We start from the raw sequence: 22141 nt of genomic DNA, 5'->3' as shown, positions 1-22141 counted from the left end.
GTGTTTCAGTTGTTCCATGGCTTATTTGAAGGTATTGCTACCATTACTATCTCTGAGTTACAGATGCTACCTTTTGTTTGGAAATCTCCAAGCACTTCACAGAAGTGACTGATTCTCTTTGGCTTGTTCTCCAAACCAAAGCTCTTTGGTTTTACCCTTTCTTTCCAAGTAGCAAATATCCCACTACCTTTAGAGAAAACTGCTTTGATGGTAGGCAGCTGTATTGAGAAGTAAGATTTTTTTTATTAGAGAAAATTTTTCATGGAATAAACTGGTATTAAAATTTGCTCCATGGCAGGCTGTACTGCCACATTTCATTTGTGTGTTATTTTTGCAGATTTGGGCATGGCCAGTTAATTTAGCACAATATATGAAAAGTCTTCTCCATCTTGAAAGGTTTTTTTCTTTCTAGAACCTGTAAAATGGGGATTGCAGAGCCCTGGCTTAGAGCTGTCAAAGAGCTTTTGTGTAATATGTCCTATGATTTGAAAACAAGCTTGTGCTGGAAATTAGAAATTTTTCTTTTGATGTGTGCAACATGAGAAAGCAGGGTGATGATCCCTATTTTCACTACAGAATATTGTTTTCTTTCTGCCCCTCCTCTCGTTGTAGTATTGAAACTAGGTTAGAATTCTGTAAAGCAGCTTTGGTTCTAATAGGGGGGAGTTGTAATATGTTTAATGCTCTGCTTGATCTTTGTTTATTCAAATGTACTTAGTGACCTTATCCAGTAAGAAAACAGGATCACAGAGGTGAATTGCTGCACTGCTGAGTGTCTTGGGCAGTGTTAGCAGCTTTGGAGGCTTTAGTGGAATTATAATTGTCTCTTGGTTTTGAATTCTAAATTGCATTTTGCTGGCTTCAGCTTCCTGGAGAAAGGGTTAGTGAATTCTTTCTTTAAAATGCTATTAGATGTATCAGGAGGAGTATGATTTGCATGTGGACTATTGATACCTTGAGTATCTGACTTCTAGGAGAAGAATACCAACCAGAGAACTGCATATATTTTGAATATGTTTTTAGATGAGTGTTGGGGAAACATGAGATTTTAGAATAATAGGGAAAATAATGGATTTACCCCCACATTCTGTGTATTTAATGGGTGTAAATTAAGATTTGAAGGAGGTTCCTCTGTGGATGAGGTGCTTTGGGAAAGAATTGTCATGTTATTAGTAAATAATAATGATGAGGGCTGAAAAATCAGGGCCTTAATTATAAACTGGCAAGTTGATATCATTTCATCAGCTAATTGAGAAAATTGTTTCTAGAAAGATGTCATAGCTGTTCAGTGGCACCTAACATCTGCCTTAATCTGCACCTAGAACTATGATTGCATGAATTTGATAAAAACATTTTCTGACTTAATCAAACACTTTTGGGTGTAGTAATTGCATAAACACAAAGTTGGCAGTGTATTAGGTTAGTAAGGTGGTTAATGTGTTGTGTAGAGCAGAGAAAAATTGGCATGGTTTGTGTGTTCACAAGAACTTTAGCTTAGAGGGTGTATTTTTAAAGGTTGGTTTTACAAAGTGCCTATGTAATTAAAAAAAAAAAAAAAAAGAAACAAGAGAAAACCCACTTTCCAGTTCACTCCTCATTTTACCTTGACAAAGAGATAGCAGGTATCTGGGCAGAAGGAAGTGATTCTCAGCCCTGATGAGGCCACAGCTTGAGTCCTGTGTCCAGTTCTGGGCCCCTCAGCTCAGGAAGGAGATTGAGGTCCTGGAGCAGGTCCAAAGGAGGCAACTGGGCTGGTGAAGGGACTCGAGCACAGACCCTATGAGGAGAGGCTGAGGGAGCTGGGAGTGTTCAGCCTGGAGAAGAGGAGGCTCAGGGGAGACCTCATCACTCTCTACAACTCCCTGAAAGGAGGTTGGAGCCAGGGGGTGGTTGGGCTCTTTTCCCAGGCACCTCTCAGCAAGACAAGAGGGCAGGGTCTCAAGTTGTGCCAGGGGAGGTTTAGGTTGGATATTAGAAAGAATTTCTTTACGGAGAGGGTGATCAGACATTGGAATGGGCTGCCCAGGGAAGTAGTGGATTCTCCGTGTCTGGAGATATTTAAAAAGAGACTGGATGTGGCACTCAGTGCCATGGGCTGGGAACTGCAGCAGGAGTGGATCAAGGGTTGGACTTGATGATCTCTGAGGTTCCTTCCAATCCAGCCAGTTCTATTCTATGATTCTAAGTGCTCACCAAAACACTGAAATGTTTAAAAAAGGCTCTGCAGAGCTGAGTGCAGTGTGTGGGTTGGCACAGCAGCTCTGCAGGTGACAGGAGCACTAAAAAGACTGTGGTGTGGACATGGGATTTTTTTTTTTCTCCTGGATTGAAAGGCAGGGCTTGTTGAAATGCCACAGTTTTAATGTTTCAGCACTTTTAGAAAAGACCATTGATTTATTAATGCCTATGAAAGACTGGGTCAGTGGAGACATGCAGAGCAGTCCACCCCAACGCTCTGTGAAGTGTCAGGCAGGCAGTGGGAAGTGGTGGATTCCCAGCACTGGACAGCTTTAAGACTCAGTCTGATAAGGTGCTGGGCTGTCTTATCTAAGCTCTGTTCCTACCACAGTTGGACCAGATGATCCTTTAGGTCCCTTTCAACCTAGGATTCTGTGATTCCAGTAGTGGGTGCTGGCTTGGTGGCCCAAGCAGGACTTCATTCATTTATTTAAAGGAGCTGGTAAGAAGTCCCTGTCCCATGGGTGTCCCTGTCCCATGGGTGTCCCAGTCAATGCATGGACAAGAACATAACATACCTGCAGTTTTTCTTACAGTCAAAAAGCATATGCTATTACATGGAGCACCCCTTTCATAAAGGTGCAACTAAGAATCTGCAACACCAGTTTTGACCACTCTTGCTAAAACTTGAAGTATAACTGCCTAGGGCCAAGATAGGTGACCTAAGATTTTGTGTCAGCTTTGAGAGCAAATAGTATTGGCTTCTACAATAGCAAATTATTGGAAGTGCTACTTTGTCAGCAGTGTAAAATCCACAAGCACTGAGAATGGAGGAGATAGTTAAAAAAAAAAAAAAAGGGAGAATATTTATTGCTATTGAAAATATTAACAGCAATATTAATAGTCTGTCTGTAAATGAAATGTGATGATCACAAAATTATTTAGCATAGCAACTTCATACCACAGAAATGTAGACTTCTGGAGAACCTGTATTTTGTTCCATACAGATGCTCTGTAAAGCAGTCCTCTCCAGGATCAAGGTAAAGAGCAGTTTTCCTCAGAGACATTTCATACCAGGAAACTCTCCTTTAAACAGAAATGTTAGTAGGTTTAGTAGTTTATTATGGTTAGCTCAGAAAATGTTTTGCTGGTCCCTGTTTGAAGTGATGAAGTCCTGGTTCTTGCTTTCTGGCAAGTCCTGGTTCTTGCTTTCTGACAGTAGCACTGTTAATCCTTCTGTTTACAAACAGAACTGCAAAATGAGCAAGTGAAAATGAAAAATGAACTCTGAAGATGGTAAATATTTTTTTCTATTGCTTCATTTCAAAAATTCTTGTAGGGTTATTCCAGAGGCTGTTTTCTCTTTTCCTTGAACTTTTGAGGTTCGTTTGAGGCAATTTGACATCTCACCTTGAGGTTTATTACAGTTCAGCAGAGTCCTGGCTATGTTGTTTGAGCAAATGTTTTCCAGACTACAGGCTGCATGTTGTGTTAGTGGCTGTGAGGACTATGAAATATTCAGAAAGTCTGGACTGCAGCTGAATGGTGTATCCAATGGTGTGCTTACAGCACTCCTGGAGAGGAGCCCTCTCAATTCACAGATGGGCTTAATGGTTTCTTGATGGGCGTAGGGCAGGGAGGAGTTCTGGCTGCTTTTGTCAGATTGGTTGAAAGTTTTGAGAGAGGACCTTGAAATACATAATCAATGATAAATATTAACCAGGGCTCCCAGTAGAGGAAATAGGTTATGTTTAATGGTATGTGCTGTGTCCAAAATGATTAATTTTTGGTCCAGGCTTCAGAGGTCACCTGAATTCTGACCACTGAATCAGCTTTTTTGTACATGACAGTTTCTGACTGTGTGCCAGCCCAGGACAAATGTTTCATCTGTGGAAATCCTGGCTTCCTTGAGGGGGGTAGGGGGGAGCCTTTCTGCCCCCTTCTCATCCCTGCCCTGCATCCCTGCATTTGTTAGGGAATTTACCTCCTTGGAGCTACTAATTGTCTGTGTGTCTTTGAGATAAAGCTTCTATCTCCCAGTTGAGTCCATGGTTGGCTGAACCTCATAAAACTCTGGAGCAATACACATTAAAGGTAATTTACACATTAAAAATAACTTGTTAAACACACAGGTAGTAAATTGAAATGAAGCACACTATCATTACAGAGCAATCTCAGCTTCAGGTGCATTTGACTTACAGCTGCTGTCCAAACCTCTCAGCTTCTTCTGAAGCATACAAAAATGTTTTCAGCTATATTTTAGTATATTGGTTGGTTTTGGCAAAGGTATTTAATAAGGCAGCTGGCTCTGAAGACTTAGTCCCCACGTGCAGATTTTTAAGTTTTGCTGTTTTCAAGCATACTTCACAGTTTAAGAGAATTGTAATCTTTTTTTTATTTGTACAAATCAAAGTTAGCTTATTAATTGCCCCCTCAAAACAGATGCCAGACTTAGGTATTTCTGTCAGTGTCATTGGTAGTGTGCCAGGACACTGGAGGACAGGGAGGAAACACCAGAGTTCCCCATATCCTGATCAGATTTTGTCAGAGAACTTTGCACACAGTGTCAGCAGTACTAAATGGCTACCAGTATTTCAGCATGAGAGGAAGCCACGTCCTGTTCACCTGGTGAATCCTGTTAGTTCCTCACTAAAAACACTTGGTTTGCTTGTGTGACTGTGGGAGGGAGGCTTTTGTCCCTTAATCTGCTCTATCACTGGTTATCTCCTCAGAATACATGCTTCTCTGCTTTGTTGCTGTTACTGATTAAATCACCCATGTGAAGACATCCTGTTCATGCAGTAAGCACTATGAAGTATTCCCGACTTCCTTGCATTCACATTTCAGTCTGTGGTTTCCCTGAAGCACTGAGGAGCAGTGGGTGAGGTCTGTCTATTTGCTCAGCAGGATTAAACAAAGAGATAGCACTGTTTGCAGACTTCAACAAGCTGAAGCTCAGCAGCTGATGGGAGTTTTTGTTGGGTGAACTCTGCAGTCTGTTTGAACAGCAGAAATTAATCCTGTTCCGGAGAGGAAGGGATGGCTCAGTGGTGTGTGTAGTGCCAGGGTGTTGCAGTGCATGTTCTGAGGGGAGGCAGGATGGTTTTTCTCTGAATCAGGTGTCCATTTTCTCAGAAAATAGCATTAATATCTAGAAGCAAAACCCAGCGATCTTTTTTAATCTTTCTTTTCACTCATATGCCTAGTCTTTCCTTAATCTCCAAGTTGATGTTGTCCTATCTTTTCTAAGACAGTACATGCTGCTGCATTCTGGTTGCTGTTGGCTGTGACTTGATAAATGAGTTCAGGACACAAATGGCATCAAATGAGAGACTGTATTCTATGGGCAGCTGTCTGTTGGGATAGTACTGGAGGCAGACAGCTAATAAAGAGACATAAACCAAGCACAGCTGGCAACAAGAAATACAGAGCTCCTGGGTAACCTCACAATAATTTCAGGCTTTGTGGTTAGTGTGAATTGGAAAAGGAAACAAACCTCTTCTATCAGTATGAAAAGCAAATCTCCCACTGATACTGACAAAAGGCAGCAATCCAATGGAGCAAATAAAACCCCATTGTATTGATAATGGGAACATTGCTTTTCTGTCTTTTTCCTTACTCTGTTGTTGTGGGAACTCTCACCGTGCAAATGACAATCTCCTGTCAGCCTAAACCATGTCCACATTTCTTACAGACTGGCACCCACTGGCCAGAGTTGATCAGCTTTCTCTTGCTGATTCTGGTTTTTATCTTTCCCTGCTGGATGGGATTGTCCCTCGACAGCTCCTCTCTGTTGACAAGAAAGGTGTCCTAGGGTTGAATCACCAGTTACCCAGCCTCTCTTGGTACAGCTTCATGGGATTTCCTCTGTTGCAAACTCCTCCTATTCTTTTAAAAATATATGTCAGACTATATTGTCTGTATTGTGCCTGAAAAATTGAGACACAAAGTACTTGTTTTTCCAAACTTCCTTGGAAATGAGTGGAAATACCTATCACCTCTAATGGAGAACCTGTGTGAGCCAGTTGGACCCAGAGCCTGAGAATTTTTTTGTTGCTTTATTTCTTGGCTTATACCGTATGGGATTGCTATGTATTTGGTATTAAATGCTACAATATATACACATTCCTTACTATGATTGCTATAGCACCATATAGTGCTCCATACTGTAACCCTGTGGGGGCTGGGAGCAGAAAGTAGAACTGGGACATGTTGAGAGACAGCATCAAGAGTTGTTATGAGGTAGCATAATGGAAATGTCTAATTGAAAGTTTCCTGTGTTCTCACTGCTTAATGATCCTGGAGGCTGGAAGGAACCCATCTTACAGGAGCTTGGTCCAGTGGTGATTCAGGAGGTCCTGCAGCACTTCATCTGCATTTCTGTTCTAGTCCTGGTTCAGTAAGGCATGTGGGGCATGAAAAGGCTTCTGCTGAAGAAGACCCTCCTGCTTCTAATACAACATTTAATTCTCTTGTGCATGAATCACATAATGTATAGGAGCTTCTTTTTTTTTTCCAGAAAACAACATAGTTGTCATTTCTCTAGCAAGACTGTAATCCATTCCTGCTTCTTCCTCTCAGCTCATTTGCTGAAGGCTTCTTCTGAGTGAGCAGGAGAAGGAATAATTTACAAACAAGGACATGGAGACAGCTTAGGAATCAGTGTGTACACCTCTTCTACCCTTGGTGGGCTGGAAGTCTGCAGAATGCAGGTTTAAAATAAATAGAAGCACTACTGTGGAACAGAAATTCAGAAAACTGAATGTTTTTGTGAAGCAAATATTAATCTTTGTAATGCCTTAAAGTATTAAAAGTGTCTTCTTGTCTCCCTCTTAGATTGCAAACAGTCAATGAGGGAGGATGGTGGCAAAGTAACCATGAACAGGAGAGGAGCTATCAAGCAAGCCAAAATCCACTACATCAAAAATCATGAATTTATTGCTACCTTCTTTGGACAACCAACATTTTGCTCCGTCTGCAAAGACTTTGTATGGTAAGAAGGAAACTCTGAACTTCCCCCATCTGGAAAGTCTAATTGCTAAATTCACTTCAGGTACATTAAGACAAAACATGATATATAAAATCATGTGTTGGGAAATGAAAGTAATATCTTTATGAAGAGTATCATTGTATCTAAGAACTGTGGTTGTCTCTTTCATATTAGAAAAATAGAACTTGAACAATTTTGCCACTGAAATAATTATCAAAAATTCATCAGCATCAAGTGAATCTGGCCCCTGATCAACAGGAGCTGTTTCACAGGAGAGTGAGATGGGTGGAGCTGAGAATATAATGTGCAAAGTTTGAGATGTGAAGTGGCTGATAGTAAAGAGCCATAGAGAGCACAAAGCTGGATCTCTTTCATAGTAAAGCCACTGTCCTAGCAAGTCAGCCCAGGAGGATTTCCCATGTGATTGAAACCTTGGCTTTTCTGGGTTTCTCTCCTAATTTGCTGGTCTACTGAAATACACTCTTTTATCTTCTGAACTTTATCTTCCTAAGAGAGGATTCTGAGTAGCAGAAATTAGACCAGTTTTTAATTGGAAAAAATATTTCCATAGGCAAAGGATTGATGGGTTGGCATGGTAAAAATAAAACTAAATAATCTACCTTTAATCCTGGCAAATACATTCTTTAATTATTTCCTTCCTTGCAATTTGTTTTCCAGGGGACTCAACAAGCAGGGATACAAATGTAGGCGTAAGTTAATTTTACTTTCTTCTTCTACCACTTTCCACAGTGACCTGTAGATTTACTAGTTATTGTTGAAAAATCTTTTTGAATATGTGCATGGCATGGTGCATCACAACTATAGGTAGTAGCAAGTATTAAACATCAGTCTTGCATGACAATCTAATGCTGTCTAATTATGATCCCTATCTGATTTTTTAGTATCAAGGTTTTGACTTAATTAATCTTCCCATAAGTGAATGGGAATGCAGCTGAAAAGTTGCACTGATTTCTGAGAGCAGTTTTTATGAAACATTTTCTAAAATTAATTGCAGTTATTTATGGGTTTTACAGCAGAATTGAAAAGTCCTTTTGACTTAGCATGGATCTCTGTGCATTGCCTGAAACAATAGGGCAGATATCCCCTTTGATAAACTCAAAAGCATAATATTGTCCTTCTGTTATCCAGTGCTGGTGGCATTTCCTAGTGGTGACAGATTTTGTTTGGAAACAGAGATCATGTAAAAAGAAAATGGGGAGGAAGCTGCTTTAAAAAGTTCATCTTGATAGAAAAGAAAGGTTTTGGTGTGTATAGAATGCTGGAAAGGTGTGCACTTCCTCACCTTATGCTATGAAATGCAAACACCTCATCCCATGTATTTATTGTCTGAAGAAATCCTTTTTTTTTTTTCTTGTGCATGTCTTGAAGAATGCAATGCTGCTATTCATAAGAAATGTATTGATAAAATCATTGGGAGGTGTACTGGCACTGCAGCCAACAGCAGGGACACAATGGTAAGAACTGGAAAGGTGTATTTAGAGTGTAATTATGTAATTAAACACTGCTGAACTAACAAAACCTTGTATAGGAACAGCCACACCCATGTGGGAGGTGCTTGGACGTACAACACAAGTTACTACCCTTGAACATTATATGTAATGTGTAGTGGATGAAACTTTAAAGCAAGAAATGTATTTAAAAGCCCTGCCAGGGGGTGGGTACTATTTGAAGGGCAGGTTCTGTAGATGAGGGCTGTTGAGACTGGGGTATTCCAGATGAAATCGTTGTAGTTTTGTAATGTCCAAGCTGTTTCCTGTAAGAAGTTGGTCCTATTTTGGGTAGAGTACCTCACCCCTCTCCCCATCCTCAGTTTCAGAAGGAAAGGTTCAACATTGACATGCCTCATCGCTTCAAAGTTTACAACTACATGAGCCCCACCTTCTGTGACCACTGTGGCAGCCTGCTCTGGGGGCTGGTCAAACAAGGACTCAAATGTGAAGGTATGGAGGATGGAGGCAGCTGGGACTTCTCCAGGCTCTTACAGTCAAGTCTCTCCCCCTCAAACCCCCAAGAGAACAGCTCTTGGCACGCACTGTGTGTGTGAAAATGTGTGTTACATAGAAAGGGATTAATCTCATCCATGCGTGGTTGAAAAAGATTTTGTGCTAGAGAGAGACAGGCACTTGGCTTCTGGAACAGCCCAGCCAAGGTGAGCTTCTGCTGCAGCCAGAAAATGTGCTGCAGAGGTGTGAGCTTGAGTACAATCAAAACTGCTGCTCTGGGAACAGCTGAAATCAGGTGAGTCTGACTCAAGGGAACACCAAGAAGTGTAGCCAGGGTGTTTACTGTAAATATGGGGTTTGTAATTCTCCCACAAAAAAGGCAACATGATCTTTACTGTAACAGATTTTGAGAGGAAGGTAATGATGATTGGAGCCTTTACCTTTTGAATAATTTTTGTGGCCTTGAAGTTAAAGCCATTGAGTTAAAGATGAAAATTGCAAGTTTATTAACAGTGATAGATCCATGTCTCTCTGGTCTTATAATAAAGTTTCTGACCCATGTAGAGAAAGAGCCTTTTTTCTTGTCATGCCAGACAGTGTTTTCCTGTTGCTTGTGTAACTGTCTTTCCATTTCTTTCAGAATGTGGGATGAACGTGCATCATAAATGCCAGAAGAAGGTGGCAAACTTATGTGGCATAAACCAGAAGCTGCTAGCTGAAGCTCTAAATCAAGTTAGCCAGGTATGTTGTGTTGCTATTTATCAGTTAATTGGTTGTTTCTGGAGCATTTTTGGCTTTTTACTTTATTTTTTCTGTATCACTCTCATGGAAACTGAGTTTGGAATGGAGGAAACACAAACAGCTTTCTCTTTTTAATTTGACCTGCAAAGAGACTAATACAGAAGTCAGTAGCCTGAGGTTGAGATTTCAGAAAAATAATCCCACTTAACAAAGAATTTTTTAAAAGGTGAGCAGTTTCCTGAATCCAGCTTTGTTCTGTGGTGCCAAGGTTATTCTCTCCCCTTCAGTTGAATTATTTAAATAGTGGTATCATAACTCTGAACTCTCTTTTTCCTTGCTTCAACTTTAGAATTCCACTTGAATGCTAAAACTCAATAAAGGAGAAATATACCAGATAGACTACATTTTTATTAATCTGATACAAACACAGAGAAAACTCCTCTGGAATAACACTGGCCCCAGAGTTTACATTGCTCATTTCCTGCTGCAGCATGGCTGTCTCTTGTTGTAGACTGCTGACTTGCAAATGAAGATTCAGACACAGGCTCTGAAATAAAACAGGAAAATATATCACAAAAGCCAATGGTATTTCCTCCTGAGCTGAGTGATCAGTATTCTAAGCTTTCACAGGATATTTACTTTGAAAATAGTGAGAGCTTTTGCTCCAGCTCTTTCACAGCACTGAAAAGCTCAATATTTTCATTACTGAAATTTGATCCAGGGGTTTTCCCATGCAAAAAATTTGTTTCCATGTGCTAAAGATGGATGTCACACATAGATAATGACTTCAGTGTGTCCAGTATGACAGCAAATCCCATCTCCTGTTTCAAATGAACATAACAGGGGATATTTTCACACAGCTTAAATGCTTTTCACTTTCAAACTTTGTACCTTTAATAATTTTGCAACAAGCAAGACATTGTAGACTGTTCAGGGATTTCAGTGGTGTATTTTCTTGCAGTGAAAGATGTGAAACAATTGGCTGGTCTGAAGATGTAAAGAATGTGACTTAATAGTCTATGAACCAGACTTCCTGAGAAAATATATGTACTAGAAATCAATAATTAAAAACAAAAGTTTATACTGCCATCACGTTAAATTTAACAGCTATAGTTATAAGTATTTCTAAAGTAGTAGTACAAATATCATTTAAAATGATCCCCTCCTCCTCAGAAATCTACACGAAGGTCTGACTCTGGATCTGTAGAAAGTGTTGGTGTTTATCAAGATTTTGATAAGAAACACAGAGCTCCAGGAGGAGACACAACAGGTGAGGAGAGCTATAATATTTTAACTTAGCCATTTATTTACCTACCAGACTACACAAACTTAACAACTTCAGTAGCAATTCATTCTTGCCTTAGGTTAGGCTATTTGTCTTGCCATATTTATTTGTAATAGACACTGCTAAAGAACATACATGCATGCTTTTCATTTTCTGTCTCCTGGCTGCTTATATAACCTTTCACAAACACCTGCACTTTTTAGGCTACGAGCAAAGCCACATTTCTGCCAAAAATGCTTTCCTCTGTGTGTGCTGCAGCACAGGTGCCCTGATGGGTCTGATGACAGCTGACTAAGCAGACACACACATGTACAATGTGCTTCCCTCCTGTGACTGGAATTTCATGCACATCATTGATAATCTTTATTTGTTCACAAACCATTAGAAACTTATGAGAAGTGCTTATCTATTTTAGCGTGTAGTTTTAGGATCTATTTTAGGAGATTAAACAGCTGTAATAGTTTTATTAGTACCTGGAATCCTGTCTCTACAGGTTCTGAGTAAAGTTTGTTGGGTTTTGTTTGTTTTTTTTCACTATTGCTAAGGAGTTCTACCACTGTATAAGCTTTATTTTCATATGTGTTAAGCTATGATAAGCTATGCAAAAATAAATGCAACAGTAGAAGTAACATTTTACCAGATGGAAATCACCAGGCTCAGTAAGAGATAACTGTGGTTTGGAGGGTTTAATATATTGATCCATGCATTGAACAAATTCAGCCAAAATGCCCGATAAGAATATTATTTTGATACTACTTAACAAACCTGCTCTAGTTTGCCAGAGCAAAGTTTAAAAAAAGGGTGTTTTGGGTTAATATGAAGTAGGGGTTTAAGCAATAAACCCCTCCTCCCTGGGTTATGGCAGATGCTGGGCAGCTCATGGGGGCTGCATGGGATCATCTCATGATGATCATCAGTGCCTTGTTAGTGACCCAGCAGCTCTGTGCAGCAGAGGTCAATAAAAGATAGTTATTAATTTTAGGATATAATCAGGATTAACCTATTTCATCATCTTTCTTAGCATAAATCAGCTCCTGTTGGCCTCTCTGCTTAGGCTGTTCTGCTAACAGAAGAGAAATAATTTGTTTACAAGCAATCCTTTTATCTTTTTCTCCAAATTATGCTCTGTATCACAGTCATAGGGGAAAGTTAGGGCCTTTGATTTCTATAATGCCCAAGTATTGCTTAAACCCAGCATCAGAAACAGTCACAGATTCAATTAAAATCCAATGCTGTCAAGTATTTTAAACTTGTGATTTAAACTCTGTTATGAACTACAGTAGTTGACCCTTCTGTTTAGATCTGGTGTTCCAGCAGCAAATGCATTGCAGTACCATGTCAGGACTGAGTTCCTAGCAGGGGATCAGAGTCATGCAGTATTTCTGCTTATTTTGAACTTTAAACTCCCTGTTTCACTTAGCAGATAGCAGCGAGTACGATAAACTCTGGGAGGGAAACACAGCCAAGACAGCATCACGGATTGCAAGCAGGAGAAAATTCAACATAGAAAGCTTTGTCCTCCATAAAGTACTAGGGAAAGGAAGTTTTGGAAAGGTATGTAACAAACTCATAGAGCTGGTGACTGATTGCCTTGCTTGATCTCTGCAATGTGAGGGGCTATTTTCATTAACCAGAAAATGGTTAGACTGGGGTACAGAAACTTTTAACAGGATTGAATACAGCCACCCTTGTCAAGGACCACAGAAATTCATCACCTAAATCTTGTCTAAACTCAAGTGATTCATCCTGCACAATAGTTTTTCAGTGACGCAGTATCAAAGCAGAGGAATTGCCCTTCCTGCACCACAGTGCAAAAAGGATATTTTATGTTTGTACACTGCCTGATGCCCCAGTGCAATGGCCCGGGGAGATGTGAGAGCAGCAGGACCTCTGCCTGCCCTGGCCTGTGAAACTACAGCTCTAAAGAAGGAATGAGCTCCACACATCTGTCTGTACACTCACAAGTCATTGACAGAGAAGCTGCCCTGGAAGCCTGTGTTACCTTATCCTTGAGCCACATCTCCTCATCTCTAATCCCAGCAACTTCCATCTTCCCAAACCTCACTCATCTTTGCCATATAAATGTTTTTTTAATTGTCATTTCACCTGCTATAAACACCTTGGACTTCCCTTTACTAATATCATCAGTAGCAGTCTGCCCTACACATGCTGTAACCTCATCTTCCATTTTCTTGTAGGTTCTGCTTGCTGAGCTGAAAGGGAAGAATGAATTCTTTGCTATCAAAGCTCTGAAAAAAGATGTGGTGTTAATTGATGATGATGTGGAATGTACCATGGTGGAAAAGAGGGTCCTAGCACTGGCATGGGAAAATCCATTCCTCACACATCTCTACTGCACGTTTCAGACAAAGGTAAGAAAAAGCTCAATGGCAACAGAACAGATTTAGCCTTCCAATGGATGCTGCTACCAGCAGTCAAGTGAAGGCAACATTTAGTTATGTAGCAAGAATTAAATTTCCTTTTCTTGTGCTCTGTGCAGTAGTTCACAAGCCTTGTGGAAAGTAGATATAACCCCACATGTACTGATGAGAACAGACTGAGCACAGAAACATCCATGCCATCTGGTATAAGAGGCAGTTTAATTTAAATCCTTGATCTGAGCTTTAACTTCAGTGAGGGGAAAAAAAGATGACTGCCACAGGTTAAGTTTTTTAAACGTATATTTTTATTAAATGTATAACTCCACACAATATAAGATCAACTGTTTAGCTTTACAATACAGGACCTGGTTACTCGGGAGCATGAAATAGAGAAACACTTCAGGAGGGAAGGAAAGTGGCTGTTTGGTCATCAGTGGCAAAATCTCTGCTTCGTACGTGGCTGATAGCATCAGTGATTTTTCTGTGCTCTGGTTGTTTGCAAACAGGATCATCTGTTCTTTGTTATGGAGTTCCTGAACGGGGGGGATCTGATGTTCCACATACAGGACAAGGGGCGCTTTGATCTCTACAGAGCAACGTAAGTCCATCCCTTCCATTCCTATCTCTTTCTGTGGGTTTAATGCTTCTAATTCTGACCACTTATGTGCCTCAAGTTTCAGTGGCTGATGATTGAAAAGGTATTTCTAGGCACTGGTTTAATACAATGAATAAGCTCATTTAATGATGCACGGAGGTAGATTTTCCTAATTTATGTAGCAGTGTGATGTTTTACTTTATGGGATACCTGTACCTAGAGATGCTAAATCAACCTTAGCACAAGCCAGCAATGCAAAGCAAAGGGTACAGCTCCAGGGTATTAGGAGTGGAATTTGGATGGAAAAATTGGAAAATAGTATGGGCAAGAAGCCCAACGTTTATATTACTAGTATTGCTCAGTTCACATGATGGTACAGGCTAACCTGCACACTCCACAAGATGCTAATGAACTGGGTAAGCACTTTGTTTAGCAGGTGCAAGTGGGTCAGTTACCTATGGCTCAAAGATTCTTAAGGCTGAAGTCTTAGCAAAGGCAGAACTATTGTGTTACTGTTACTTTGCCAATCACAATTTTTAGTTTCAGGTCAGTTTCTACCTCTCTCACCCCAAAGCATGAGGGTTTCATTGTATTATTCAATGGATGGGTGCAAGACCCTAAAAGTAACAGTGCAGGGTAGTGGACCTACCCCTACACACCAGTGCTGCTGCAGAACCAGGCTGGAAAGTGCCTTATTCCTCTGCACTGTTCTGTGCAACACCAACAGGGTGGGATCAGGTCAAGGGGTCTGGCACAGAGTGGCTGGGCAGCTGCCAGCTTTAGAGGTCAGGGCAAGCTCCCTGCCCACTCTCCCCAGCAAAAATCTGGAAGAAGCCCCTCCAGCTTACCTGCATTCCAGCAAACATCTCTGCTCCTGGCAGCCTCTCTTGGCATCTGTACTGATTTCTGAAGCTTTGGATCAAACATTCATTCTGCTATACAGAAATGGAAATAGTTTTGTATTTGTTCAATTAAAAAAAACGAATAAGCCAACCCCACAACCTCTTTTAATCCAGTCTAGGGGCAGGGAGAAGCATTCTTTTAGCATTTTCCTTTATATTCTCTGGATTATCACCTTATTTTTTGAGGAGAATGCCCTTAATGTGATGCTGCTTTTCAGTCTGTCTGCTGCAGCTGGGAAGGTGCAGAGGGACAGAGGTGAGCTCTGTATTTCACTCAGCCATCAGTGCCTGGTCCCTCCTAAAGCAATCCTGCAAGCTGCCTGCTTCTTTCCAAAGGCACATGGATGTCACTGATAACATTAAAGAGTAGCAGGGGGACAGTGTTCCTTCATGGAAGTGGGATGAAGCATTAAGGCAAATTGCTGTCATGTCCCCTCTACTGTTTGGCATTAGATACTGCAGCTGTGTGGGGAAGGGATTAACTTGCTGCTCACAGCACCCAGGCACAGAAATACAGGTATATCAGTATTTAAAGACATGTACAGTAGTTCTCATGCCATGAACATGTGTGCAGCTGCCCCTCTGGCCAGCTGCATTGACTGTTTTAACTGAGCAAGACAGGCCAGAAGATGTTTTTGTCTTTTCAGGTTTTATGGAGCTGAAATTTTATGTGGGCTACAGTTTCTTCACAGCAAAGGCATTATTTATAGGTGAGTACCAGCTCCAGTGTGGGACCTGTGAATTGTCTTGGCACTTCATGCAGCTTTGAATTACTGAGTGATGTACCCAGGCTGCCTGTCAGAGATCTGATGTTGTTCTGAGGGCATTAATATGCCCCAGATAAATCTATCTCTGTGTTTTTTCCTTGGCAACCATAATGATGGAATGTTATTTATGTTACACAAAGGTGGTTTTGTTTCAGTTATTTTTAAACACTGCCTTCAAATCATAAGTCAATTTAGTTTGGAGGCAAGGGAGAGGGGCCTTGAGGTTATCAGTTCCTACCAGCCTTGTGAGAGCCACCAAGGTGGAAGCTGTGTGCTGTTGCCTTCTGTTGAAACCACAGCGTTGGTGTTTCTGCCTCACCAGGAGGGAACATCAGGGGACAGATCCTGATCAGCTGCTTCTTACTGTAAAAATCCATGCTACAAGAGATCAGAAGTTGGGTTTTTTAATGGAGTTTTCCTCTTCATTTCCTTTTTCCAGCTCAAGCACTGGCTCAGGTAGCTCTTACCTCTGTAGCAAACAGGTACAATGGGGGTTACAGCTGCAGGCTTAGGAGTGAGTTACACAAGGAGACTCTGGTAAAGCTGCCCCAAAACATCTGGTATTGTCCATCTCCCTTTCTAGAAACGGGAGGCAGCTGTTGGAGCATCCACCATTTAAAGCAGTTTTCTGAAATTAGAGGCCAGTATTTCACAAGTGTTTGTAAAGAGGATGAACATCAGAGGAATGCTGGGGGCAGAAGGATGATGCTGCCTCTCAAAGACAGACATAACCCAGGAAGGTACCTGATGCACCCAACTGTTTCCCACTGCCTCCTTCTATACAGGAAAGGATCAAACTCCACCATCAGCATGAAATCCTTCCATCCCAGATTTTCTAGAGCATTTTTAGGCTTGCTGTTAGATTTCCTGGTATTAAAATAGAATGTTGCTGGAGGGAGATTCCAGAGCATGAAGCATTTTGGGAGCACCAGTACTATTTTCCAGCAAGATGCCAGCAAAAACAGGGATGTTTTTTCCTCTGTCTTATCCAGGATGTTTACCAGTGTAAGCACAGCCCTTCACTTGGAGCAGGTTTAGATAGGCAAGGAGGGCACATCCATACAAGAGACTTTAAAACTTGTAGGTAGGCAAGTGCAGTGCTCCAAGTCACTTACCATGAGTCTTCCCCATCTCCAGTACATTTGATTTACTCAGGTGAACAGCAGCTGATGTCCAAAGATCAAAGATTTCTGGTGCACAGCATTAGATCAGGGACTCTTGGTTCAAGCTGCAGCTCACCCTAAGTAGCTGATACTGCAAACCCAAGTGACCAAGGAGAGAAGACTCCTCTGTTCCCATGTGTAATTATCTGCTTTATTCAAGTCTTTCTGGGTAAGCAGAAGGGCTGTTGTGTGTCTCTTCAGCCTGCCCTCCTTGGTATGTGCTTTTGCAGCCAGAGGGACAAAAAAAGTGCAGCACAGCCAAAGGGAGGGAATGTAGCTTTTGGAAACTGCTGTTAAGAAGTTCTGACTTGATTTAATAGTGTTACTCTGAAAAAAGACATGAATAGGACACTTCATAGATGGTGGCCACAACACAGGAAAACTCTCGTGCTGTAACTAGGAACAAGTTGCAGGTACTGGTAACACTTGGGCAGGCTTTGAACATTCATGTTCTGCCAAGTGCCCTAAGAATCCAACAATCCTTTTAAACAAGGGAGTTGGTATAGCCCTGCTGTGTCAGCTGGTGGAGTGGTACCTCACACCTTGTTCCAGAAGCAACAAAAGCACAGGGTGTGCTTTTGGTTGTGAAAGCAACTGTTGAAGATTAAGGTTACACATTATATATATTCACCTCAGCCTCTTATTTACTGTGACGAGAGAATTCTTCCCTTCTCCCTGCTGCCTTTGAAGTACAAAAGTACTATTTTTGTATGTATTGTGTTGATGGATAACTATTTTCTTGAAAAGCCTCTTTGTATAATGTGGGGCAGGTGTTTATCAGTCAAGAACCTGCATGCACCGAATTAAAAAAAAAAAAATCAATTGTCCTTAAAATAACTTTTTTTTTTTGAACATTTTTTGCAGAGACCTAAAACTGGACAATGTGATGCTTGATAAAGAAGGCCACATCAAAATAGCTGATTTTGGAATGTGCAAAGAGAATGTTGTTGGTGACAACAAGGCAAGCACTTTCTGTGGGACCCCAGACTACATTGCTCCTGAGGTCAGTATGGAACTGGCACATGCTGCTGGCATGGATTTAATACACCTGTATTAGAATGGCCACTGTGATTAATCATCCCCTTGTAGAGTCATAGTTCAGAAAATTAAGTCTGAATTAAATCTGAGTTCTCTCTAGAAGTTACCTGAGATTTCTAAGTATCCTCTAGCTGCAGGTTTAAAAAAAAACATGTTTTTGAAATGTTCAGATGTTTGAGTTTTGAACAGCTCGTTTTCCCTGGTGCCTTTACAGCCAGCACACACAGGGGGCTCTCACAAAATGATTGTGTATGTGCTGCAGATGGTGAGCAGGCTGGTGCCCATGCAAACAGCCAAAATTCAAGCCAAAAGCAGCTTCTAAGGGGAATCTCACCAAGTTAAAATTCCCTGTGTTCATAGTTGGTTTTTAATCTGATTTGAAAAGTAGTCTAAATAATGTAGATAGCTGGTAAAGCTATGAATTATGTCACAGTCTGTCTGGGAGTAATCTACTTCTCATTGCTACTTGCTTCTCCCTTCATCTTCTAAAGAAACTAAAGATGTTTTCCAAGTATGTGGTTATTTAAAGTTAATGGAGAAAATTTCTGAATCAGAGCAGACCTGTCCACTGCCACATTTCCATGAACAGCAGCCAGGGATTGAACTACAGAAGTGCCACTGGTAGTCAACAATTTGTCTAGCAGCTGGATTGTTTGTCACTCCCCTAAATATATTTATTTTTATCTGGTATATACTGCTGCCTTTTGCTAATTGCTTGTACTTCTTCTATGGAACAAGATCCTGCAAGGTTTGAGGTACACATTCTCTGTGGACTGGTGGTCATTTGGGGTCCTGCTGTACGAGATGCTCATTGGACAATCCCCTTTCCATGGGGACGATGAAGATGAACTCTTTGAGTCAATCCGAGTGGACACCCCTCACTACCCACGCTGGATTACCAAGGAATCAAAAGATATCTTAGAAAAGGTACGACTGGTGATGGAACAGGTGGGTCAAAGTACTGGTTTTGTCCAGCAAGGGACTAATTTAGGCTTTATAAGGAACTGTTTATCAGCAAGCAAGTTACTTTTTCAAATAGTACATCAGGTCACCTTAATTACTAACAGTTAGTTAATTGCTAGCAACTTTTGTTCTTTAGCAGTATAGCTGTTAATTCTTCCCATGGCACCTACCTTTCAACAGACATGAGGCTTTACCAAGTTATCTTCTCCTGCAGCTATTTGAAAGGGACCCAACAAGGCGACTGGGGGTTACTGGGAATATCAGAGACCATCCTTTCTTCAAAACCATCAACTGGACGGCGCTAGAGAAGAGGGAGGTGGATCCTCCCTTCAGGCCAAAAGTGGTATGTGGGGTGTTCTTTGGTCTGTTGCAGGACTACAAACATCAGCATAGGGGTGAGAGCTGATGTCTCAGATTTGCTCAACCCTGCTGCAAGGTTCTCCTCCCATTTTTATAAATGAAATAGTTACCTGTCTCAAAGCCCATTGCTCTTAGATGGTTCAACTATCTAAAAGTGCACGAAATTCCTCTGGCTGCCCTGAAACCTTATTAAAGCTGTCTGTCTGTACGCTCTCAAGGAGCTCCTTTATATTACTATAATCCTCAGGAAAACTGACTAATATTTCTGATACTCATTCTTCATGAATCTTTGAAAAAACAGAATGTTTTATATGCCTTGATGCTAGAAATGTTGATAATCTTGCGATTTTTCTCCTTTGTAATGCCACAAGGGAGAAAGGCCAATAACTTCAGGCTACTCACTCTGTAGCTGCCTGCAGGCATTTTGTCTGAGCATTAACTACGTGCTGCTCCAAACTCACTCAAAATGCAAAGACACTCTCTGTGCCACTGAACTTCAAACAGTTGCAATGTACACGCCTAACATTACATGAAAAGGTATCTGAAGAACAGATCATGCATTGCACCAGGGGATGCTGCTGCTGCTTCATCTCACCCAGTTAGAAATTTAAACCAGTTTTCCTCCACCCTGTTCCTAGTACAGATAAAATGATCTGGAGGTAACACAGCCTCTTTAAAATGTACTTACTTACTCATGGAGGAGAGCTGTCCTGTTTAAGAAGGGAAGGCTTCTTGTTGCATGTCCCCATCAAAACTAAGGGTCCTACCAACAGCAACCTTTGGAAGTGTAAAGCACAGCCTTCAGTAACGGGGGTTTATAAATGGAACTTACACAAATACTTTGTGCAGACACAAAGCAGCTGCAATAGGGCATTGTTTTTTCTCTCTGAAAAAGTACAGACTGTAAAAATGCCTTCAGGACTTTAAAAAATTTTGGTTAATGGCAAGAAATGTTGAGCTTACATGTAAGCTAATGAAACCCTAACCTTTCATGTTTAAGCAGTTTGTTCTGGAAGAAGTGCCAAGGTGTGTCTCACGCTGCCTTCTCTCTGTTTAACACAGAAGTCAGCAAGTGACTACAACAACTTTGACAGAGAATTCCTGAGCGAGAAGCCAAAATTATCCTACAGTGACAAGAACCTGATTGAGTCCATGGATCAGTCTGCATTCGATGGATTTTCTTTTATCAACACTAAATTTGAACAGATCTTAGAGAAATGAATCTCTGAACACAGTCAGACTTGAAAGCAGGGTTAAACATTCTAAACCCCAGACTCCCAAGTGTTGTGCATTCCAGTGGTGTTGTCGGTACTTCAGATAATACACAGCAGTGTGATTAATTAGCCCAAATGCTGACTTATCAGCAGTGTTCTTTTGTGCATGGCTGGGTTTAAGGTATGTGAATCACGTGCATTATTTTCTCTATTTGGGAAAATGTAAATTCTGTTTGGTACTTGAATGTAGCTATGTTTTATATATAAATCTGCTGTATATTTTGCTCGAGAGAAGACATTGTTAGATGTCTTTTTAAAATGTGTTTGAGCCCTTGGTTCTTTTATTTGTCTTCAATTAAAGTCACATAAAACTTTCACAGCTTTATGTTTTGGGGTTTTTTTCTAAAATACACAATTAAGCTCCAGTTTTCTTTAAACTACTGAATAATACAAATAAGCATTCAGAAGCCCTGATCATTTAAATAAATAGCACAAGTATTTTATGAGAATAAGCCAAAAGAAAGAAGAAGAAAGTCCTACCTTTTCAAAAGCAGAGATTGACAGTGTAGCAGGAGCTGCTGTGGGGTAACTCACTGCTTCTTTCTAAAGTGTGTTGCTCTAAAAATGGCACTACACTAGATCCAGCTTTGTTGCAATACCCACTTCTGAATTTAGGTTTCTAATCTTTAACAAGAAAGAAAAAAAGTAATGCAAAGCTCTGTCCAAACTCTTATGATTGTTGCAATCAGCACATGAGCTACATAATTAAGCAAGGTCCTGAAAAGCTTTCTTCACCTTGTAACAGTATTGGAAATTATTTTAATTTTTTCAACTGTTGAGCAGGCTGAAAAAAAACCCAAACTGTACCAGTTTTTTTGTATCAATTTGTCTAACACTGTAGAGCTCTTAGGGGGACTCTCACCCCCTTCCTATGGGCTTAAAAAAACACAGTACCATCTTTGTTTATCTGGTAAAGAACAGCTCTAGCTTCTTGCTACCCAAGCTTTACTGGCATTACTGAACTGTGTATTTAAGTGTACAGTACATTTAAGCTGGAATAGTCAGGTCACAGTTGGCATTTCCAGACAGACAGACAGAGTAACCATCACGCTCACCTACACAAACCCCCATCACAGGGGGAATAAACAGGATGCTGCAAGTTGCTGCCAGGGAGAGCAGCAAACTTGGGTTTCCCCTTCCAGTAACCTGCTCAGTCACCTCAGCACTGCCACTCTCCACTACATTTCCTCTGCTTCCAGGGGAGTGATGGATGCTTGGCTGTGTTTAAGGCATTTGGACCACAAGAAGCTGCAATGAGTTACAAGTAGCAGAGCTGGCACTGTGGAAGCTTTGCTCACTGGACTTACCTGCTCCCCTCTGGGGTGAAGGCTGCCAGACCTGCTGAGAGGGGAACCCTGGTCTTCACACAGCAGCTCCTTCAGATCATTGACTTACCTGGACCAGCTCCTGTCACAAGTGCAGCTCCTAACAGCCCCATGGCACTTACAACACCTTTCCTCTGTGGAGCAGTGACAACTCCTCAACAGCACTTGTCCCATTCAGCTGTCTGTGGTAACTGCACCACCTGAGTGGGGAACTG

General features: G+C 41.0%; 1 protein-coding gene across 4 annotated transcripts in view; it reads left to right on the top strand.

The window, feature by feature from the left end:
* PRKCD (protein kinase C delta) overlaps window positions 1-20914 on the top strand; it is a 58033-nt gene extending 37119 nt beyond the window's left edge. For 3 of the 4 annotated variants that reach the window (XM_030458524.1, XM_030458525.1, XM_030458526.1), the window contains exons 5-18: window positions 7015-7171; window positions 7847-7878; window positions 8558-8643; window positions 9000-9129; window positions 9773-9873; window positions 11047-11143; window positions 12579-12712; window positions 13357-13530; window positions 14046-14137; window positions 15684-15746; window positions 17831-17969; window positions 18743-18931; window positions 19182-19310; window positions 20390-20911. In XM_030458524.1, the coding sequence (XP_030314384.1) occupies window positions 7015-7171; window positions 7847-7878; window positions 8558-8643; window positions 9000-9129; window positions 9773-9873; window positions 11047-11143; window positions 12579-12712; window positions 13357-13530; window positions 14046-14137; window positions 15684-15746; window positions 17831-17969; window positions 18743-18931; window positions 19182-19310; window positions 20390-20548 (1682 nt within the window). In that variant the 3' untranslated portion in view covers window positions 20549-20911. Of the gene's footprint in view, window positions 1-7014; window positions 7172-7846; window positions 7879-8557; window positions 8644-8999; window positions 9130-9772; window positions 9874-11046; window positions 11144-12578; window positions 12713-13356; window positions 13531-14045; window positions 14138-15683; window positions 15747-17830; window positions 17970-18742; window positions 18932-19181; window positions 19311-20389 lie in introns of all 4 variants that reach the window. The other variant, XM_030458527.1, reaches the window with a different exon arrangement.
* Window positions 20915-22141: the final 1227 nt, after the last annotated feature.

This window comes from Calypte anna, chromosome 12 (genome assembly GCF_003957555.1).
Source record: "Calypte anna isolate BGI_N300 chromosome 12, bCalAnn1_v1.p, whole genome shotgun sequence".
NCBI lineage: Eukaryota > Metazoa > Chordata > Aves > Apodiformes > Trochilidae > Calypte > Calypte anna.
Note: the sequence above shows the minus strand (reverse complement) of the source record. Positions and strands in the feature narration are given on the sequence as shown.